General features: G+C 41.0%; 1 protein-coding gene across 11 annotated transcripts in view; it reads right to left on the reverse strand.

The window, feature by feature from the left end:
• The window catches only part of dlg2 (discs, large homolog 2 (Drosophila)), a 450,021-nt gene that overhangs the window by 14,788 nt on the left and 420,323 nt on the right, over positions 1–14,910 (reverse strand). For all 11 annotated transcript variants that reach the window (XM_060909120.1, XM_060909125.1, XM_060909124.1 and 8 more), the window contains 5 exons: positions 11,064–11,163; positions 4,283–4,333; positions 4,026–4,127; positions 2,887–3,059; positions 2,497–2,606 (listed from right to left, as the gene is read on the reverse strand). In XM_060909120.1, the coding sequence (XP_060765103.1) occupies positions 2,497–2,606; positions 2,887–3,059; positions 4,026–4,127; positions 4,283–4,333; positions 11,064–11,163 (536 nt within the window). The remainder of the gene's footprint in view (positions 1–2,496; positions 2,607–2,886; positions 3,060–4,025; positions 4,128–4,282; positions 4,334–11,063; positions 11,164–14,910) is intronic.

A 14,910-nucleotide genomic window follows, 5' to 3' on the forward strand; every position in this document is an offset into this window, starting at 1 on the left:
AATTTCAGTCCTCTCTGACCCACAGTGCAAACAGGCAATGCAATAAATAAAAATAAAAATAGAATAATTGAAAAAACAAACAATATAAACAGTATAAACACTCTAGATAAGAGCTAGACATAGACTAAACACTCAAACAATAAAAACAGTATAAACACTAGATAAGAACTAGACATAGACTAAACACTCAGACAATATAAACAGTGTAAACACTAGATAAGAACTAGACAAAGACTAAACACTCATAAACAGACAATATAAACAGTATAAACACTAGATAAGAACTAGACAGACTAAACACTCAAACAATATAAACAGTATAAACACTCTAGATAAGAACTAGACGTAGACTAAACACTCATATATACATACATACACACACACACACACGTAAATTGGTGCAAATAAACAAACAGTCAAGGGCACTTGAGGTCTCATCTCATTATCTGTAGCCGCTTTATCCTTCTACAGGGTCGCAGGCAAGCTGGAGCCTATCCCAGCTGACTACGGGCGAAAGGCGGGGTACACCCTGGACAAGTCGCCAGGTCATCACAGGGCTGACACATAGACACAGACAACCATTCACACTCACATTCACACCTACGGTCAATTTAGAGTCACCAGTTAACCTAACCTGCATGTCTTTGGACTGTGGGGGAAACCGGAGCACCCGGAGGAAACCCACGCGGACACGGGGAGAACATGCAAACTCCACACAGAAAGGCCCTCGCCGGACCCGGGGTTCGAACCCAGGACCTTCTTGCTGTGAGGCGACAGCGCTAACCACTACACCACCGTGCCGCCCGGCACTTGAGGTACAGCAGTTAAACATGAAATAAGCAGTATAAACAAACTAGCAGCTGTTAAGGTGAGATAGTGCGGAATAGTGCAAATGAGCGAGGTAAAATGAGATGTGCGGTCCCTGAGTTCAGTGTGTTAATGAACGATGAGATGTATGCATGTATGTGTGTGTGTGTTTGGGGGGGGGGGAACTGTGAGGATGACATGTCAGATGCTGAAGGGGGGGCAGGGGGGTGTGCAAGCAGAATCTGTGGCAGGGGGCAGAGGGGGGAGGAGGGGCAGAACAGGGAGGGAGTTGAGCCTCCTGACCGCCTGGTGAAAGAAACTGTTCTTGAGCCTGCTGGTTTTGGCCCGGAGACTCCGCAGTCTCCTCCCCGACGGCAGCAGACTGAAGAGGCTGTGAGATGGGTGGGTGGGGTCACCTGCAATCCTGATGGCTTTGCGGGTGAGGCGGTAGTTATAAATATCCATTAGAGAAGGGAGAGAGACACCAATGATCCTCTCAGCTGCTCTCACGATGCGCTGCAGAGTCTTGCAGCAGGACACGGTGCAGGCGCCGTACCACACGGTGATGCAGCTGGTCAGGATGTTCTCGATGGTGCCTCTGTAGAAAGTGTGCATGATGGGGGCCGGGGCTCTTGCTCTCCTCAGTTTGCGGAGGAAGTACAGACGCTGTTGGGCTTTTTGGCCAATGATGTGGTGGTGTTGCTCCAGGGCAGGTCTTCAGAGATGTGTACACCCAGAAACTTGGTGCTGCTCACCCTCTCCACTGCAGCACCGTCGGTAGATAGTGGAGCATGCTGGGTGTGCTCTCTCCTGAAGTCCACAACAATCTCCTTTGTCTTCTCCACGTTCAGACGGAGATTGTTGTCCTTGCAGCACATGGCCAAGCGGCTCACCTCACTCCTGTAGCTTGTCTCATCGCCATTGTTGATGAGACCCACCACAGTTGTGTCATCCGCAAACTTAATGAAGAGATTAGAGTTGGATGTTGGTGTGCAGTCGTGGGTCAGCAGAGTGAAGAGGAGGGGGCTTAGCACACATCCTTGGGGGGCCCCCGTGTTCAATGTGATGGTGCTGGAGGAGTTGCTGCCGACCCGTACAGTCTGTGGTCTCCCCGTCAGGAAGTCCAGCAGCCAGTTGCACAAGGAGGTGTTGAGTCCCAGCTGGTCCAGTTTATGAATGAGCTGCTGAGGAATGATTGTGTTGAATGCTGAGCTAAAGTCTATGAACAGCATTCTGACATACGAGTCTTTTGTCTCCAGGTGGGTGAGGGCTGAGTGGACGGCAGTGGAGATGGCGTCATCGGTCGAACGGTTGGACTGATATGCAAACTGGAAAGGGTCCAGGGCGGGGGGAGGGCAGACTTGATATGCCGCATGACTAGCCGCTTGAAGCACTTCATGAGGATGGGAGTGAGTGCGACAGGGCGGTAGTCATTGAAGCAGGAGGGAGACGGCTTCTTCGGGACCGGGATGATGGTGGTGGTTTTGAGGCACGTGGGGACAACAGCCTGGCTCAACGAGATGTTGAAGATGTCTGTAAAGACATCTGTGAGCTCCTCGGCACAGTCTCTCAGGACACGACCAGGAATGTTATCAGGAAAGACATGAGTTTTCATGTATTCATGGTCACCTGTACTTTCAGACAGTATAATGCTGCAAAATACAGGACAGCAGCATTAAGTGTACTTACATTAATGATTCGATGGACTTAGGCTTTATAAAGATGGCGATAGGGTAGAGTTGTGCTACTTGTAGCCTCTTTATGGCATTTCCTGATACATCAAGTATGCAGTGCTTTCCCTGCAAAAAAAAGACATCAAGAACACAGAAGACTGAACACATACAACTGACCTAGATGTGAAACTTAACGTGCTTAAATGATCGAAAATGCTAAAATGGAAATGCAGATTCGTTTGTTCTGAGTGCATGGGAAAAGTCACAGAACCGTTTACGCTTTGCACTGGTACTTTTTGCACAGTCTGTACTTCCTTTTCCCCAAGAAAATAACTTGATATGCTTTCCTAGTGTGCAAATGCATGGCTACAGTGCAAAGCTCAATTTCACCCTGTGTCACACTAACCCTCTCAGCCACGTATCTGACTGACTGGACGCTGGTTCCATACAGGTTGTCATTGTACTGTCCGGCCTCGATGAACTTGTGCTCTTGTATGTCCTTCTCCATTTGCTCTCGCGAGGTGACAAAGTGGTAATCTCGCCCATCGACTTCATAATCTCGCTTCGCTCTTGTAGTATCTGAATTACATCAGAACAAGCCATGTGAGTCTAAATCTATCTACACTGAAAGTAACCCAAATGTGTAAATACAGTCAATATTTAAATACTAAAAAGTATCATACTTCCATTATAACTAATATACAGTAGCTTGTATTATAGTTCATTGTCTTATGTGGCTTGCTCAATTATTTGTTAGTTCTTCACTTTTTCCATTGCCTAAGTCTGAATGATGTCAGTGATCGAGGTTACTAAGTGCAAGAGTCTAAGTCCAAACTTCTATCTACTTTACAAACAACAAGAGTTTAACACCTCAGTCTATATTAAGCATCAATAAACCTCCTGTTTATTGATGAGCTCTTTTCACACTTACCCATTCGCCCTGAAATGTTATCCGCTTTTTAGAAGATTATAAAAATGAACAACAATAATTACATTTAAAAAACACATGCAAATGGTTAAGCAAAATAACACACACACACACACACACACAAAACAAAGGACATAAATTAAAAAGGACACAAGATACTAACTGACACACAAATGAAAACCCAGCAGATTAAACCATGACATGTCTTGCTTCAATAGTGTGCTGCTAGAAAACGTATTCACAGTCGTCACACTATTAAATTAGTACATGTTGAAAAACAAGCTTCTATGGCTTCAATTTTGATGTCAAGATGACATAAATACAGTAGTTGTGCAGCAGGATCAAACATACATGAGTAAGACTTTCTGAGAACAGGAAGCACATCCGATCTGAGTTACACAATCACTGACAAGTGTAAATGCTCCTAAATGATGCCTAATAAAGAACAGTGCTCTGAGGGCAATAATATTCTGAACAATTAATACATAATTCATAAAAAATACAGCTAATAGAACATGATAAAACATTATAAAAAAAAACCAGTTGTGAGTGAAGAAAGTGTTTTCATGAAAGTATTGTGTGTGTGTTTTGGGGGTGATTTTTTTAAGGACACTTACGTGGCACACATGAGCCAAACTTGTCTGGAAATTCAGAGATGAGATCATCATTGATTCTGTCTTTCATGGGCCCCAGAATGATCACGGGTCTGGCATAGTTGACTGTTTTCAGCACAAAAGAAGAAGCAGACTGTACTGAGTTATTATGTACTGAAAATAAAGGCCAATATGAAAAATTTCTAATGCAACACTTGATAATTCACAGTGGTGTTTAATGCTGGGTTATGCTCTGTGGCTTTAAACGGGCCAGTGCTTACTTTCTTGCCGAAGCACAGGCTCATAGGAGAGGATCACATCCTCTTGGCTCCCTAGTGAGACAGTGAGAGAGAGAGAACACACTTTCTAAACTACAGGATAAAACACAGTGTCTGCTTTCATTTCCTTAATCTGTGTGTGTGTGTGTGTGTGTGTGTGTGTGTATGAGAGAGAGAGAATGGTATACAAGATGGTGTTGGAGGAAGCAGCTGTATCAGCAGAGCAGCAGCTTCAGGTGATCTGTAAATAGATTACTGAATGTGCAACATCCTTGCGTGCATGTAGTCAAGGACACGTCAAGATTATTTTGGCAACCCAGATTAAAGAGATGAACACAAATTTAATAGATTACAGACATGTGATGTGATCGCAAAGAAACTGAAGTCTTCAGACAGTGACAGCAAACGTCTTTCTTCATCTGATTAGAGGCAGACTGGCGTAAAGTAGCACGACTGTTAGATGTGTCTGAAGATTAATAAATACTGAAAAAACAGCCTCTCCATATTTAGTGTTTTGACTCTTCTGCAAAAGAAGATTTGTGAAAACTCACTCTAATTCCAAAAATGACGTGCATCACTACAGTCGGTTAAAAAGAATCAAACTGTGCTGTATCTTGAGGCTGTGCTCAACAGATCAGCAGAAGGCATGCTCTGTTAATATCTCATATCTGCATAATCACTCCCTTCTGTCCATTGCTACAGGAGAATGAAATGGAAGAAGGAAATTTTAGGGTGCAGGCAAACGAGGGAATCAACAGAAATGAATTAATAAAATCAAAACAGCAATCATAATTTGTATCTTCAGTTTTTACATTTTAACTATCATGTATTAGTCAATTACAAAAATATCAGTATCAGATGGATATTACAACTTTTTTTTTCTCCCTCAGAGACCAGAAATGAGGCCACTTCCTGTTTTGATGCCCATGCCATTGCGGCTTCCTTATACTGTTAACTAGTAATGCACTGCAATGGCTTTCATTTGCATCTCCATCACATCTATAGTGCAAATCTGTTTAGTAGTACAGACAAGATGATAGATCCTAGGATGTAATCTAACAGTTTATTTCACCAAAGAAACACCTGGAAATTTGTTAAGAAATAAGATGGAAGTAATCAGGCTAACAAAATCAAGTTATTTTCTACTGATGATACTTCAAGCACTTCAAGCAGAGGGTCATGCAATATCAGTTTCCTGATTAATCTCAGATAACAGAGAGATAGAGGAGAGGTGAGAACTGGGCTCTCGGATGAAGTAGGGTTTTAAATAGGTAATGGAAACCACACAACTACACAACTGCCTGTCATCATTTTCTGCTGCCTATTCAAAAATTCACAAAACATTCTGTCTGTGGGATGTATTTTGAACATAAATATGAAAAGTTTCATGTATTTCATATCTCATAAATGGCATTAAGAGCCACAACCCATAAAGGAATAATATCTGGTGTGAAATGAACTGTATATTTTTTAAAATAGTTATTAGTGTAACTTTCTGGTGCTCTAAATCTCCTTCTGGACTGCCTGTGGTCCTAAACTCACCCACTGAAACACTTAGAAGACTGAACATTTTAAAGGCAACTATTTCCCTGCTGTGCATCTTGGATATTTAGAGAATACGCCAGAATCTTTCAAGCTAATCTCTGTCTTCAACATCTAAAGGATACAATGCATTGTACGGTATAAGTATTGTATAAGTAATTTTCACACATTTTGTAGTGTTACAACTTGGAAATGAAATCTGATTCTATGTCATGACTCTATACAAAATGTGGGCTAATCTATATTGTTTGCAAATTATTTACATATTAAAAAAAACCTTAAAAATTGTGATTGCGTAAGTATTCACCCATGTTACTGCAAAAGCCATAAATTATTTCTGGTGCAACCAGTTACCATCAGAAGACACATAATTAGATGAGTGGAGTCCACCTGCATGCAATTAAAGTGTCACGTGATCTGTGTATAAATACATCTGTTCCTGGAAGGCCCCAGAGTTTGTCAGAGAACAGATCAAAACAAATAGCATCATGAAGACCACAGAGCTCTCAAAAACAAAGTTGTGGAAAAGCGTTAATCCAGGTTTGGCTATAAAAAATCTCACACTTTGAACATCCTCCAGAGCACCGTTAAATCCATAATTATTAAAGGTAGACTGTCTTTCAGATTTTTCAAGTTTAGGTCATAAAAAGAATTTTCCCTGACACGCAATTATTTTTGTTTAGTGGACTGAAAGCTGCTGAATTCGAATCACAGACTTCCAATTTTATTAGTTTTTTTAAAAAATAGAACAGTTAATGAATTTAGTAGGGCCATGTGGCCCTAAATTCTCCGCTATTTTTTCCTGCTTCACCATGACCCAATATAAGATACTATGTCATGCATCACATGGTGGACTTTCCCCATTCATGCAAGGCATTGCGGGATATTAATTTGAAACGGGAGAGAAAAATGGTAGACATGAGTGTGCGAATGAAACATGAAAGACCAACTACAGTAACAGAAAGTGGGAAGAAAATACATTATGTTGTGAAAGAAAGGAAACACAGGACCAAACTAATAATATCGGCAGTCATCGAGCACCTCAGTGTGATCAGCTGTTCATTTAGCGACAGAATGATGTCACTGTCAGTGCACGGTCAAAGGTAAACCTGTAGATGTCGGTAATGCAACACTGTGGATGCCAGCTGTTGTAAAACCCTAAAGATGAAGAAGATGACGACAACTAAGGTAAACCTGTGCATGCGCACACAGACTTCCTCTGTTTGTTTAACTGCACAAAGCGAGCGATTTCATACACATTATTTGCTAGGGAATCCCTCCATCCATCCGTCCATTATCTGTAGCCGCTTATCCTGTCCTACAGGGTCGCAGGCAAGCTGGAGCCTATCCCAGCTGACTATGGGCGAGAGACAGGGTACACCCTGGACAAGTTGCCAGGTCATGCTAGGGAAACCCCTCAAATTACCCTTTCCCAGTCACAGAATGGCCTGTTTTTTTTTTTTTTTAAGATATTACAGAAACAAACATACATCACAATGACCAAATTTCAGAGAGAACTAAGTTTCACCGATTTTATGAAATCGAAAGGCCATCTACTTTTAAAACGGAAAGAATGTTACAATAATGGCTCTGTTTACAGGAGGCTATCCACCAAATGTCAGTGACAAAACTAGACTGCATTTCCACAGAGAAAATGTAAAGTGCTTGCTGAGCTGCAGCAGAACAACTATCATGCTAGCATGCTAAAAGCTAGCATGCCAACATGCTAATGCCAACATGCTAACAGTTAGCATGCTAACATGCTAACAGCATACTAACATGCTAACAGTTAGCATGCTAACATGCTAACAGCATACTAACATGTTAAAAGCTAGCATGTTAACATGTTAATGCTAACATGCTAATAGATAACATGCTAACAGCTACCATTCTAACATGCTAATGATTAACATGCTATTTGTTAAAATTCTAACACTTTAAGGCTAATGTGTTGACAGCTATCATGCTAACAGCTAACAGGCTAACATGCTAATGGATAGTATGTTAACTTTTAGCATGTTAACATGCTGAGGGTGACATGCTAACAGCTAACATGCTAACAGTTAGAACGCTAACATGCTCAGGCGAACTCGCTAACAGCAAACATGCGAACTCTGCATGCTACTATGCTAATCCTAACATGTTAACAGCTCTCATGATAACATGCTAATGGTGAACATGCTAACAACTCACAAGCTAACAGCAGGCATGATATCGTAATGGGTAACATGCTAACAGCTAGCATGGTAACACGTGAATGCTTATATGCTAATTGCTATCATGTGTGCGTGTAAGTATTCATAATAAAGTGGCCATTGAGTTGAAGTTGATTTGCTGTCAAAGTCTCAAATGAGCAGATCCTTGCCAAATGCATCATCACCTATGGGGGAAGGGAGGAATGACTCAGTCAAGCTTCCATTGATTAGCGGCAAAATGGAGAAAAATTGGACAGATGAAAGGCAAGACAAAGACGAGTGCGGGTCAGAACCGATATCATGTGTGTGATGGGTGATTTGGCCTGAGGTGCCATATGAAGTTTGGTGGATGTGTGGTGAAGTGTTACTGAGCAAAACTCCATTCATTTGAATGGGGCCAAAAATCAATGGAAGCCTATGGAGGTACGAAGAGATGCGTGAAAACCAAGGAAAAGACGAGTGCAGGTCTCAGATGAGGGGATGGATCTGTGCGGGAACTTGGCCTGAGGCATCAAGTGAAGTTTCTTGAAGCTTGGTCACTTGGTTAAAAAAATTGATGGAGAGTGAAAGTTTTTCTCCTGAAACACCATTCATTTTCAATGGGGCCAAAAATCAATGCAAGCCTATGGAGGAAAAAGGGATGAGCAAAAAGAAAGGAAAAATATGAGTGCAGGTCCGAACCGATTGCATGTATGTGTTGGGGGAGTTGGCCTGAAGTATCACGTGAGGTTTGGTGCATCTGCGATGGAGCGTGTCCGAATAGGATGATTCAATTCATGAGCCCTATTCATTCTCTATGGGAAAAAAACAAAAGAAAAACGACAAGAACAACAGAACGGGCGCGTTGATCCAAAAGCTGTATACAAGCACACTACACCACTTCGGGCCAGACGTCTCAGAGTTGAAACGGTGTCTCTATCTCGAACGCCCTAGGAGGAGTAGTGGATCCAAAAAACGTGTCGGAATAAGGCAGAATAAGTAAACTTAAGAAGAACAATAGTGCAGCCTTTGGCTGCTGTGTGCTTGAGCAAGCACACTAATAAGGATGGCATTAGGCAAAGAAGCAACCAAGAGGCCAAAAAGACTGGACACTCCACAATACGAGGCTTTATGGGCGCGTGGCAAGAAGAAAGCCATTAATGGAAAAATCCATATGAAATGCCTTTTAGAGACTCAGAAATCATGTAGAAATGGCTCTTTGGTTTGATCAGACCAAAATGGAAACTTTTAGCCATGGCACAAAGCATTACATTTGGCAGAAACCCAATATTGATTATTGCCCTGAGAACACCATTCCCACAGTAAAGCACAGTGGTGGTAGTATCATGTTCAGGGACTGGGAAACTGATAAAGGTTGAGGATAAGTTGAAAGGATCCAAATACATGGAAATCCTATAAGAAAACCTGTTCCAGTCTGTTAAAGACCTGAAACTGGTGCAAAGGTTACCTTCCAACGGGACAATGCTCCTAAGCTGTCAAAGTTACACTGGAGTCATTCAAAACCAAGAAAATAAATGAATTAGAATGACCCAGTCAAGGGAAGACCTCACATTAAGAACATATAGAAAAACCTGTTTGAATATTTGCTTGGAAAAAAAAAGATTTTTGAAAATTGCCATACCAATATTAGACATACGTATGGTGTAAATCAAATGATCAAAATCCAAATTAAGCAGCTTTTAGTTCACAGTTGTAACACTGGGAAATGAGGTCAATATTAGAGAGTCTTATTGAATTTGATCTCTCTCTCTAATTGGACATTACTCACCATGTGGGTTGGAACTGTGAACCTCTACTGGATTATCATTATGATTCAGCACATGGGTTTCTTTACTTTACTCTCTTACCAGAGACTTGTACATTTATGTTGCTTGTGCACAATCATGTAAATGTATTTAGATATGTAATGGCTGAGGACCAAGGGGTGAGTTTAAAGTGTAATACACTATATAGCCAAAAGTATGTGAACATCCGACCATCACACCCATATATGGGTCTTCCCCAAACTGTTGCCAAAAAGTTTGAAGCACACAATTGTCAAGAATGTCTTTGTGTGCTGTAACATTACAGCCCAAACCTGTTCCAGCAAGACAATGCCCATGTGACCCATGTGACTAAAGTGGCAAACCTGAAAACATGGTTTGCTAAGGACGGTGTAAAAGAACTTGAATGGCCTGCACAGAGCCTTGCCTCAAAAACACTTTTGAGATGAACTAGAATGCAGACTGTGCACTAGGTCTCCTCACCCAACGTTGGTGCTTGACCTCACTAACGCTCTTGTGGGTGATGATAAGAAATCCCCACCCAGGCACATATGGGTGTAACTGTCAGGTGTTAAAACCCAGAAACAAACCTCAGCAGAAGAGTACAATTAACCCAGCATTGTGTAAAGTACAAACCACACAGATAGACCAAAATACCAGCCGGGTTAAAATAGCACGCATTTTGTAGGATATTCACCAGGTTGGTTTGTTTTCAACCCATAATTATTGAGTGTACTCATGCTACTGCATTCATATTCATAGTCATTCATATTGATCTTTTAGAAAGATGTTAAGGCTGTGCTAGCCATTAAAAGTGTCTTATGTCAGACAGTAACTAGATATTAGTAGAGCTTTACAAATTGGAACAAATTGTAAAACTGAAAAGTCAGAGTGAAAGGTTTATCAGGAAAATATATATAACATGTAAAAATATACTTGTTATGTTGGGGTGGGATTAAAAGAGGTGGGACCATTCCTGCAGAGACTTACTCATCGTCTTTGTCCCATACCCGTCGTCCCCTATGCCAGAGATGTCCTACATGAGATAGCCGTCCAAAGAAACAGTGGCAAAAATCAAAGAGAGAGGAGAGACGACACACAGAGAGGAGACAGAGAGAGGAAAGAAGAATATCCATAGCAGTAAAGTTAGAGAGAGAGTGTAGAACAGAGCACACACTCGCATCCCTGGAGTTCTCTATACACTCTTAGACCTTATACCCTACCTTAAACCTGTGTGCAGTCATGTGCCTAAGTGTGTGTGCAAATGAGTGTGCAGCTACTCACGTTCTGAGTCACTGCCGTCTTGCTCATCCAGCTCCTTGTTCTTGTAGAAAGGGAACTTTCGTGAAAAGATGGAGTTCTTTCTACGTTTTTCACTGAATGACTGTGTGGGAAAGAAAGCATGGGGCAGACAGGGGGCTTGATGTGCATTACATTCATGCTGACAAAAGGATAATGGGCCAAAAGAGAGGTGGGGAAAACAACAGCCATGGCTGGACGAATAAAAACATCTGCATAATGCACGATCTTTCACTGTCCAACCAATTTAAGACTTTAAAATCAAATGCTTGGTAAATATGTAATCTCATTCATTGACCAATGAACTGGTAGCGTTCTTTTACAAATGGTTCACTGATTAAAAGTTTACGCCACCATCGCTGCTGTCCATAGCATCTCTGCCCTGGCCGACTTGCCAGACAAGTCAAACAAATAGAAACCAAAGCAACATGATCAGACGCAAAATCAGACAGGAGACGCCTGAAGCCGGTTTCCAGCCATGCAGCAGATGGGAGCAGAATCATGCTGAGAAACACATGTAACATTCAATCGTGTTTCAAATAAAGAAATCAAGCATGCAGGATGTTGAGAGGCTTCGGGGCTCGACTCAGCAGTAGGGCTACATAAACTGTGCAACTGATATGCTGGAATGGGCTACAGCATGAGTGCAGTTTATGTCTATATAGGGCCGTATTCAGAGTTGGTGACTCACATTGGCGACTTGAATTCAAATGTCACATTAATATTTATGTGGTGAAACTTACAGTTGCAGTCAGAAGTTTACACGCACTCATCATGTCCATGATATGTTATGGCAATATTGGAGTTTCAATGATTTCTTTGAACTGCCAAAATGATTGTAAAATATATATATATTTCATTTAAAAAAAAGAATTTAGTGCACAGATTTGAATAAATTTTGGGTGTTCTGAAATCAACACAGTCAAAATTATTTATACAGGGTAAAAAATATACACACACTCCGACAGATTATGAATTCAGTGGTGCTGAAAGTTCCAAAATGTCTTTTAACTTGCCAAGGTCAAGACCTCTGAACTTCCTGTTAGAGATCATGATTGACTACAGCTGGTAGCTTCTCTGCGCCAACATAAAAAGGCTTTGTTTGACAAGTACAAGTTATTGGGAGATGTAACCACTTTGCCATGGTCTGGAAGAAGAGCCAAACGGTCACCCTCAGCTGAGAGGAAATTTGTTTGGATGGTCAGGAACAACCCAGGAACCACAAAGGCACAGGCCTGCCATGAACCGGAAGATGCTGGAACACCAGTGTCACTGCCTACAGTCAAGCGAGTTTTACATCACCATGAACTGAGAGATTGCCATTCAAGAAAGAAGCCCCTGCTGCTCCAAAATCAACGCCTTCACGTGTGACCAAAACTTGCAACTGATCACGTGGACAAAGAAAAAGCCTTCAGGAAGAAAGTTTTATGGTCAGACGAGACAAAGATTGATTGATTTGTTCGGCCACAATGTCCAGAGGTATGTTTGGAGGAATGAAAGTAAGGCATTCAACCCCATGAACACGGTATCAACTGTGAAGTCAAGTCAAGTTTGTTTGTATAGTACTTTTAACAATAAACATTGTCGCAAAGCAGCTTTACGGAATTTGAATGACTTAAAATATGAGCTAATTTTATCCCTAATCTATCCCCAATGAGCACGCCTGTGGAGACAGTGGCAAGGAAAATCTCCCTCAGACGACATGAGGAAGAAACCTCGAGAGGAACCAGACTCAAAAGGGAACCCATCCTCATTTGGGCAACAACAGACAACATGACTAACATTAACAGTCCTAACATAAAGTCAGCTTCGCTGATGCTATAAACCCCCCACCGACGGAAACCCAAGCGCAAAACCTGCACACCTGTAGTACAGTATGTAGTAGCAACGATTTCATGAATTTTTTTAATGACAAAATTGAGAATATCCGACAAAAAATTCAAACTACTAATTTAAGGTCAGACAATGTAGGTGACCCTGTAGTTAACAATATAACTGTATCGGCTCATCAGTAAGAATGTTTTACTCCCCTAAAAGAAACTGAATTACTTTCATTAATCTCGGCATCAAAAGCCTCAACTTGTGTCCTAGATCCCTTACCTACACATCTATTCAAACAGATAATACCTGAAGTAATTGAACCACTTCTAAAAAATAATAAATTATTCTCTTAGGATTGGCTATGTACCCAAATCCTTTAAACTTGCAGTTATCAAACGCCTGATTAAAAAACCTGACCTTGATCCCTGTCAGCTGTCCAATTATTGGCCAATATCAAACCTCCCCTTTATCTCCAAGATCCTTGAAAAAGCTGTGGCACAGCAGTTATGCTCATATTTACATAGGAATAACATCCATTAAATGTATCAGTCAGGATTTAGACCTAATCATAGCACAGAGACAGCTCTGGTTAAAGTAGCAAACGACCTACTGTTGGCGTCTGATCAGGGCTGTGTCTCACTGCTTGTGTTGCTTGACCTTAGTGCAGCATTTGATACCATTGATCATTCCATTCTATTGGATAGACTAGAAAATGCTGTGGGAGTTAAGGGAACAGCCCTCTCCTGGCTCAGGTCTTATTTAACTGATCACTATCAGTATGTTGATGTAAATGGTGATTTTTCTAGACATACTGAGGTAAAGTTTGGTGTTCCACAAGGTTCTGTCTTGGGTCCACTGCTTTTTTCTTTATATATGTTACCTCTGGGTGATATTATTCGTAAACATTGTATTAGTTTCCACTGTTATGCTGATGACACACAGTTGTATGTTTCTGCAAAACCTGATGAGAGACACCAGCTTAATCAAATTGAGGAATGTGTAAAGGACATTAGACACTGGATGCTTATTAATTTCCTTCTGCTTAACTCTGACAAGACTGAAGTACTTGTACTAGGACCACATGCAGCTAGAAGTAAGTTTTCTGATTACACAGTAACTTTGGATGCCCTTTCTGTTTCTTCACGTGCAGCAGTAAAAGACCTTGGAGTGATTATTGACCCCAGTCTTTCATTCGAAACTCACACTGATAACATTACCCGGATAGCTTTCTTTCATCTCAGAAATATTGCTAAGGTAAGAAATTTAATGTTACTACATGAATTGGAAAAACTACAGTAGTTCATGCTTTTGTTACCTCCAGGTTGGATTATTGTAATGCCTTACTGTCTGGATGTTCCAATAAGTGCATAAACAAGCTTCAGTTAGTTCAAATGTAGCAGCAAGAAGTATGGGTAAACCAAGTGGATGGAATAAAATATGAAGGAGGACTACCTTAGAATTGTTCAGCATAACCTTAAACCATCAGCAAATTGGTTGAAACTTGGACATAATTGGGTGTTCCAACAGAACAATGACTCCAAACACATCAAAGCTGGTTGTGGAATGGATAAAGCAGGCTAACATTAAGCTTTTGGAATGGCTTTCCCAAAGTCTTGACCTCAACCCCATTGAAAATATGTAGATTGTGCTTAAATGTCAGGTCCATGCCAAGAAAAACACACATTCACAATTGAACTCTACCAATTCTGCCAAGAAGAGAAATCAAATATCCAACCAGAATTCTGCCAGAAGCTTGTTGATGGCTACCAAAAGCATCTTGTCTGAGTGAAACTTGCTAAGGGACATTTCATCAAATATTAGGTGTGCTGTATGTATATTTTGACCCTGTATTCATTTCAGAAAAAATTAAATTAAAACTTGTGCAGCAAATTCTTGTTCTTTTTCTGTTAAATATATATGTTGTACAATTATTCTTCCCTCAAAAAAGAACAGTTCAAAGAAATCACTGAAAGCCCAATATTGTCATGACATTCATATCCATAATGAGCGT

The sequence above is a fragment of the Neoarius graeffei genome, chromosome 25 (genome assembly GCF_027579695.1).
Source record: "Neoarius graeffei isolate fNeoGra1 chromosome 25, fNeoGra1.pri, whole genome shotgun sequence".
In the NCBI taxonomy this organism is placed as follows: Eukaryota; Metazoa; Chordata; class Actinopteri; order Siluriformes; family Ariidae; genus Neoarius; species Neoarius graeffei.